Consider the following 7417-nt stretch of genomic DNA (forward strand, 5'->3'; position numbering starts at 1 on the left):
TGCCGCTGTTCAGTGGCCTGAGCTGGTAACCCAGACAGCGCATCTTCTTCTGCCTCGCCTGCCCTGCGTGTGTCAGTGCGGTGCTAAGGCTTCCTCCACCAGGACACCTCCAGATTGAGAAAATGGGTACTGAACATGTTTCTGGAAGCCACCTGTTTTTCTAGGGGAGGCAAAAATGCTTTTCCCAGCAGAAGTCAGCTCCAGCCCTTCTCCCTTTATGCTGTTATGACTCTTGTCTTCCAGCCTGTGCAAACTCCGAGCTTTCCAAAGCCCAGACTCCTACCCTCCAGCTCAGTCAGAACGCAGCATTAACACTTGCTTTTGCATTCAGTTATTTCATGTTCACTCTTAAGATCCCTCAGAATCTTCTCTCTCTCTGACTCTCCTTATTTCCATCTTTTAGAATCTTCTCACCCCTGCTGAGGCTGCTTCTCGCAGATCAACACCTGCCAGAAGCTCCCAGTGCTAAAGATCACTGCGAGGCTTTTTCTTTCATATGCTACCAATATACTCTCGGTAACAATTTCAATCTGACCCACCCAGCTTTGAGATGCACCTTTGTTTTGATGCCAAAAATGCATCTGCAGTTCACAACAGTGACACAAGGATCCTGTGGGACACAGGAAACATTTCCATTACTAACAAAAAGAGTGTCAATGATTTACAGCCTGCAAGTGATGCGTATCACTTGTGATCTATAAATCCATGCTCTCACTGGGATTCACCTTAATACTTGGCCCTCCCTCCTTCCCATTGTTCGCTCTACCCACGCTCTTTTGTTTTGTTTTCATTACATCCTTTGAGACAGACTTCTACCCGTTTGCAAAGTACCAGGACAAGACGATAGAAACCCTGGCTGTGACCTTGAGGCACTATTACAATGCAAAGATAGACTGTGCGATAGAATCATTTTGGTTGAAAAACACCTCTAAGATCATGGAGTCCAACCGTTCCCCACCCCCGGCACTGAGCCGTGTCCTGAGACCCTCATCTCAGGTCTGTCTAACCCTCCAGGGATGGTGACTCCAGCACTGCCCTGGGCAGCCTGTTCCAATGCCCCACAGCCCTTTGGGGAAGAAATTGTTCCCCACATCCAACCTCAACCTCCCCTGGCGCAACTTGAGGCTGTTTCCTCTGCTCCTGGCGCTTGTTCCTGGGGAGCAGAGCCCGACCCCCCTGGCTCCAAGCTCCTTTCAGGCAGTTCAGAGATCAGAAGGTCTCCCCTCAGCTCCTGTTCTCCAGATGAACCTCCAGGTCCCTCAGCCGCTCCTCATCAGACTTGTGCTCCAGCTTGGTGAGGCCAAGTCCCAGGTGGCCGGTGAGGGAACAGGTGGGATTGGGGAGGGGTGAGGGGAAAATTCATCCATACAATGTCCAGCCTCACAGGGCTGCTCTCCTGCCCATCCAGATGTTTCCAGGAGACCCCCTGGATCAATACCCATTGTAGAATGCTGCTATCACTTCTTGTATACGATGAAAAATGATAGAAAACAACTCGGAAAGAAAAACCCCTCTTTTATGAAATCATGTTTGAAATCTTCACCAAGAAGTATCTGACGGAAAGCTCTCCCAGGAGTTGTCCGAGTGCTGAGGACTCTCTCTCAGCCGTTCCTCCCAGCAGAGCTGTTCCAGCCTCGGATCCTCCCTGTGGCTCCTCTGGCCGCTCCCGCTGTCCCGCCAGCCCAGCCGGTTCCCGAGGGAACGCTCCAGTTTCTTGCCCGGTGTCCCGGTGGCAGCGCCCCGGCCCCACAGGGACCCAGCGCGGGGCTGGGGCGGGCACAGGAACCGGCAGCAGCAGGTGAGGACGTGCACGGTGGTCCCCTCTGCTCTCCTTCCCTGGGGGGCCGCCCTGCAGTTATTGACATAAAGAACAACTTGGTGGTCTAAATAAAAGAGGTTGCTGTGAGCCAAGAGGAGAAAACAAAAAGGGGAGCCCAGAGAAAGGGGAGGGGAAAAGACACAGACAGGGAGAGGGAAGTGGGGGAGTAGAAGAATCAGAAGTGTTTTCCCTTAGAAGCAGAAAGGAAAAAAGGAAGGAAACTTTAAGAACAGAACCCCCAGCGCCGTCCCCAGCCCCGGCTGCACAGCGGCACCCAGAGAGCCGGTGCAGCCGCTGCCTGGGGAGGAGGCAACTCTGCAGCCTCCAGCTGTGGTGTCACCAGCTCCCATCGACCCCGGGGACACGCTGCCCTGACAAGGCTGGCAAGGCCGCCCCGCTCCAGGGACTGGCGCAGCCACCCCGCCGTCCTGAGCATGGAGGCAGCAACCAATTCTCCAGCCTCTGCAGCGATGGGAACAAGAGCGGGGGCCTGGCCCCGCACCCCGACCAAGAGGGAGGGCAGAGCCCTGGGATTTAGGGGCTCTCCCCGCCCGCCTCCTGCTTAGCAAGGTGCCAGCATCATTCCTGCACTCCCCAACACAAGCCCCGGCTCCGGAGGCACGAGGCACCTACTGAAGTCTCTGGGCAGAAGCTCAGACTCACCTATGTGTCGGAAAGCGCCAGCTTCTTGGCCGGTGGTGGTGACATGGTGCTGCTGGGCTGCGGAGCAGCCCTGGCCGACAAGAAGGCTTTCAGCTTTGCCAGCACCAGGCTGGCAGAAGCCCTGCTGCGAGGGTCCCTTGCCGGTGTCCCGGTGTTCTCCCCGCTGCTCCACGGCTCCTGGCCAGGGATGGGCTCCGGCAGCCCGGGGGAGGCGGGCAGGGGCCCGGGCTCCCAGCAGCGCTTCCGGGGAACCTGCGCTTTGGCCCCACTGGTGTGACTGGGGCTGCAAAGTCCTGGAGCCGCTCTGGGCGCGGGTGGCGGCTGCGAGGAGCGCGGCTTCTTGGGCCTCTGGGCTGCGTCAACGGGAAACGCTGCAGCCGCGCGTTTGGCTTTCAGGGCCAGCTTGGGTGACGGTGACCCAGAAGGCAGCTTGACACGGCCAGGCAGGCTGGAGGCAGCTTTGGAAATGGGACCCTCTGAGCTCTTCCCGGGGCTGGGGATCCTGAGGAAGGCAGAGCAGGGCACGTGTTAACTGCCAGTGTCGGAGCGACTGCAACACTCTCGTCATAGCTGCGCACGAGAACCAGGAGCCAGAAGCTCCGAGGAGGTGATTAGCTCTTGAGCTGCCGCAAAACCACAACAAACGGCTGCCGCCCTCCCCTGAGCCAGCACACGCACGTGGGCACTGGGGCTACTTGGGCCAAGCTCCTTCCCACACCCAGGCATGTGCCCCCAGCCCTGTCCCACACTCTGAGCAGGGACAGAGGGGCCAGGGACACAGGGCACGCTCACCTGAGGTAGAACAGCACATACGCCTGCTGGTTAAGGACCACCTTGATATTACTGGGGCGGACCACGTTGTCATTCATTTGGTACCACTGCCCGTCGCTGGCCTGCGGAGGGAGAGAGAACGGGGTTGGGCTGTGTCCAGGGACGCTCCTGGCCTGAGAAGCAGCAGGAACAGCGCCCGTCGGCAGAGCTCCGCTCCCCAAAACCCGCAGGTGACCCCGGGCAGGTGAGGGGTCTCTGCAAGAGCAGAACTCCACACTTCCTGTGACAGAGCACAGCCCGTACCCCACAGTGCTCCACACCACGAACCACTGCTGAGCACCCTCCTGCCGACCCCCAGCACAGAGAGGTGCCAAGAGAGCGCCCTGGGCTCACCTTCACGTAGCAGTAGTAGTGTCCTGCGTGGCTGCTGTACCCCGAGTGCACCAGCACCGCGTAGAGCCCGTACATGACCGGATCCCCGCTGGTCTGGGACATGTACGGGCGGATGTTCAGGAGCTCAGGGTAGCCCACGTCCTGCAGAGAGAGGATGTCTCAGAAGCCTGCGCAGCAGATGGCAAGAGCAGCTCAGCTGTACTACGAGTCCCGTCTCGCGAGGGAGGGGAACCCACTCTCCCCAGGCAGAGCCCACGGTGAGTAAGATGCCGGGATGAGCCAAACTCCCACCACAGCACAGCACAGCTGGGGAAGGGCTGCAGGACTGCGGTAGAGCTCGCACCGCGCACAGAACCACCTCCCACCCTGCTCGGGGCAGCAGGGCCTCGGGACAGGGCACAGCCCCGCTCTGGATTGCTGAGCACTCACCTTTGTGATCTTGCCTCCGGTGAAGTCAGCAAAACGCTTCAAAGCAAGCGTGAGAACCCTGGGCGCTCGGTGGATGGTGAAGCGTTTGGTTGCCGACACTTTCTTCTTGCATCTGCACAGGGAGAGCTTGAGCTGTTCATGCTGTTCCACCACCCAGGTGCTTGCCAGCCCTGGCCAAGCCACAAACCCCACGGAAATGACCCTGGTGAGAGCGGGTTCTGCTCCAGGGCACCTGCTCACGGCCAGGTCTGCTGGCTCAGGTCCCCGTCTCAAGACGGGGAAGATGAGGAGTGACAGGCTTCATCGCAGGCTTCACAGCCACGCACGTCACGGTTTAGCGGTGGAGCAGGTAGAGAAGCCCTCCTGTACTGCAGCTGCCGTCCTGCTTCCCACCAGCACACCTGCGGCCCCTTCCCGCCCCAGCCCCGCACACTCACTTGTCACACAGGTAGGCGTTCTCTCCGCCCAGCAGGTCTGGCTTCACAAACAGCTCCAGTGCCTGCTCTACGTTTGCGGCTTGCTGCCAGGACAGAGGAGAGGTCAGGGCCAGGCAGAGGAGGCAGCGCAACAACAGAAGCTGATTCCCTCTTGCCTGCACCGTGCCTGACACTGGCAGGTTAAACAGCCTCGAGCAGTAGCGGTGCAGCTGCAGGAACATCCCCTGCAGAGCAGAGCTCCTCCCCACCTGACCCTGCCCCGGTACCGTGATCTCCACCGGCAGGTCCAGACAGGGGTCAAAGGTGTCCGAGACTGCTTTGCACATCGAGCACTTCACTGCAAGAGAACGAGCAGTGAGCACCCCCTGGCACAACACGGCACCACCACCCCCAGCACAGCGCAGGCGGCTGCCGTGTTGCCCTTTTCCGCGTTTGGGCTCTGGGACGGCAGCACCAGCATTCGCAATCTGTACGTGCTGGGACAACAAGTGTTGCGGGACAGCTGGCAACGTGGGTTCCTTTGCTGGTGGCAATGAGCTGGGGACCCACAGCCAGCAGCTTCGTGACCCACAGATACCAGAAGACTGACCAGCTGCAGCTCTGCATAATTTGCACATGCTTAGTGACTTTCCCAAGTTACTGCAAGGCTCTCGGGGAAACAGCATCCCTGAGAGTCAAAGGCCCAGGCCCTGGCAGCCAGCACTCACCACGGGACCGCAGGGAACCGCCAAAGATCTGGTGGATCAGGGTGGTGGCTTGGGTCTGGCGATCCAACCTAGAGACGGCAGCTGGGATCACACAGCGCCCGCCCCAAGAGCCACCCCCACGGGCCAGCGCTGTGTCCTCAGGATCCAAACCCAGCCCAGTCACAGGATTTGGGGACAGAACCGCAGCTGTGCTGCGGTGGAGGTGTCAGGAGAAGGCAGACAGCAGCCCACAGCTGTATCACAGAGGGGCAGAGAGCTGGGCCATCCACCCCAGACCCTGGAGTCAGCACCTCCCTCCATGAACCCAGCCCGGGGGACACGTTCACCCCACAGTCCCCTCCCGCGGGCACAGGGGACCAGCAGACAAGGGCAGTTGTCACCACCAGAGGCCCCACATACTCGGTGCAGTCGGGCAGGCAGGCCTTCTGCATGGCATCGATGGTGAAACGGAGGAACTCGTGTGCGTCCTCTTGCCTGCCCAAGCGGATGTGCGGGGCGATCTCTGCAGGAGAGGGAGGGATCAGCCGCAGCACGCGCTGCAACAGAGGCAGGTCCTCCCGCCCTCCCTCGGGACAGCGACTGCGGGGTTTGAGCTCCCTCGGCCCAAACCAGACGTCAGACTCATGTGGGCCGTGGGGGAAGCCCCACAAGGCCCGTGAAGGCCCTGGCAGGCTCAGTGAGTCGTCTCGGAAGAACCTCTGCCAAGACCTGCCCTGATCTCAAAGGTTCTGCTCCTGCAATAGTCTCTGCCCTCCTGCACGGCTACAGGAGGGGACGCGAGGGCAGCCATCCTTACTCTTGAGGTCCCGGACAAAGGACACTGGCTTTATCACGCTGCCGCTGTTCGCGAACACCTGCGTGACGTGGTTCTGCATGACGCATGTCATGCAGAAGCCGCTTTGCTGACCTGGAAGGGGAGAGGAGAAGACAGGACGTTGAGGACAAACCCAGGAGAGATGGAGGCAGTACAGGGGACAGGGAATCTCTGGTCCAGCACGGCTCATCCACGCTCAGTTTTCCTATGAGCTCTGTGCTGCAGCAGAGCTCTGGGGCATCCCGGGGTCACAGGGACCAGCACACACCACCCCAGCTGGAACAGCCCCAGTCACAGCACCAGTCGCTGCAACCCTCCAGATGAGACAGCATCCACGTGGAGGGGAAACAGGGCACAGGGACTCGCTGATGAGCCCACGGGTCAGCCCTGAGGGGTCGATGCCACCGGAGCCCTACGGACAGGGCTGTGAGCCCCACGTGCTCCCCTCGGTCACGGCTCGGAGCAGAGCCCACCAGATTCCCGTTCAAAGCCGCCTGTGAACAGCACCTGCAGCCTGTATGCAGCCTTGTGCCCTGCGCTCACACGGTCCCCACAGGCTGCGGCTGTTTGGGACCCCTGCTCAGACCCTCATGGACCCATCTTAGTCCTGGCTGTGTCCAGCACAGACAGAACCTCTGAGACGCAGGATGCAGAGCTCGGGAACACTGCTACGGCCAGGAAAAGTGGATGCTCCCGTATGCAGGAATGTCCTCTCCACGGAGAAATGGGCAGGAGGGAGCAGAGAAGGCACATCCCGGCAGCCGCACAGCCCCGGCAGAGCCGTGCGCAGGGTGCTGAGCGCAGCCCCGGGACAGGCGGGCGCTCCCCTCCCCACTCACAGGTGCGGCTGTGCTCCCTGGAGAGCAGGTAGTTGGCGAGCGGTGGCGTGTACGTGAGGCACTGCAGGGTGGCGTTGAGGAAACAGGTGTTTCCCAGGTTGAGCAGCCCGGCGCCGATGCGCTGGACACGCTGCCACTGCATGGCGAGGCGCCCTGCAGGGAACAGCCCCTTCTGGGGCGCAGGGACGCCGTCCCCGAGGCGCCCCGGGGTCCGGTCGCTGCCTGCGGGAAGAGAGAGGCGGGTGAGCCGCGGGCTGCGCAGCGCAGGGAGAGCCCCCCGGCCCTCTGCACCCACCCTGCTTGCCCGGCTGTCCCTCCTCAGCGCCGCGGGGGTGCTCGGCGGGCTCGGTGCGGGGGTTGAGCAGCAGGTACTTGGCCCGCAGCAGCTCCGGCTGGCCGGAGAAGCCGTGGCTGGCGGGCTGGAACTCGATCTTGTGCAGCAGCACCTTCGTGGCCGAGGTGCTCAGCAGCTGGCCCAGCGCCCCGGCCTTGCCCGCGTCCCGCCGCGCTTTCAGCAGCTCCCTCGGCTTCGCCGTGCCCGCCAT

At 61.1% G+C, this 7417-nt stretch overlaps 1 protein-coding gene across 1 annotated transcript; it reads right to left on the reverse strand.

Moving 5' to 3' along the window:
* Positions 1-2482: 2482 nt before the first annotated feature.
* Positions 2483-7417, reverse strand: LOC135579951 (ubiquitin carboxyl-terminal hydrolase 36-like). Its single transcript, XM_065070006.1, has 11 exons — positions 7168-7417; positions 6873-7094; positions 6016-6126; positions 5619-5721; positions 5220-5287; positions 4779-4849; positions 4513-4595; positions 4076-4187; positions 3647-3787; positions 3275-3375; positions 2483-2984 (listed from the first exon to the last, which is right to left on the reverse strand). The coding sequence occupies exons 1-11, from the start codon at positions 7415-7417 to the stop codon at positions 2483-2485; spliced, it is 1764 nt and encodes a 587-aa protein (XP_064926078.1).

The sequence above is a fragment of the Columba livia genome, chromosome 7 (assembly GCF_036013475.1).
Source record: "Columba livia isolate bColLiv1 breed racing homer chromosome 7, bColLiv1.pat.W.v2, whole genome shotgun sequence".
Taxonomy (NCBI): Eukaryota; Metazoa; Chordata; class Aves; order Columbiformes; family Columbidae; genus Columba; species Columba livia.

Bases quoted from the DNA above. Each gene is read 5' to 3' on its own strand.
- LOC135579951 (XM_065070006.1), bottom strand. From the start codon at position 7,417: ATGGCGGGCACGGCGAAGCCGAGGGAGCTGCTGAAAGCGCGGCGGGAC. The intron at 4,188-4,512 runs GTGAGTGTGCGG...CTCCCTGTGCAG, and splicing joins AACGCCTACCTGTGTGACAA to ATGCAAGAAGAAAGTGTCGG. The intron at 3,376-3,646 runs GTGAGCCCAGGG...CTCCCTCCGCAG, and splicing joins ACTACTACTGCTACGTGAAG to GCCAGCGACGGGCAGTGGTA.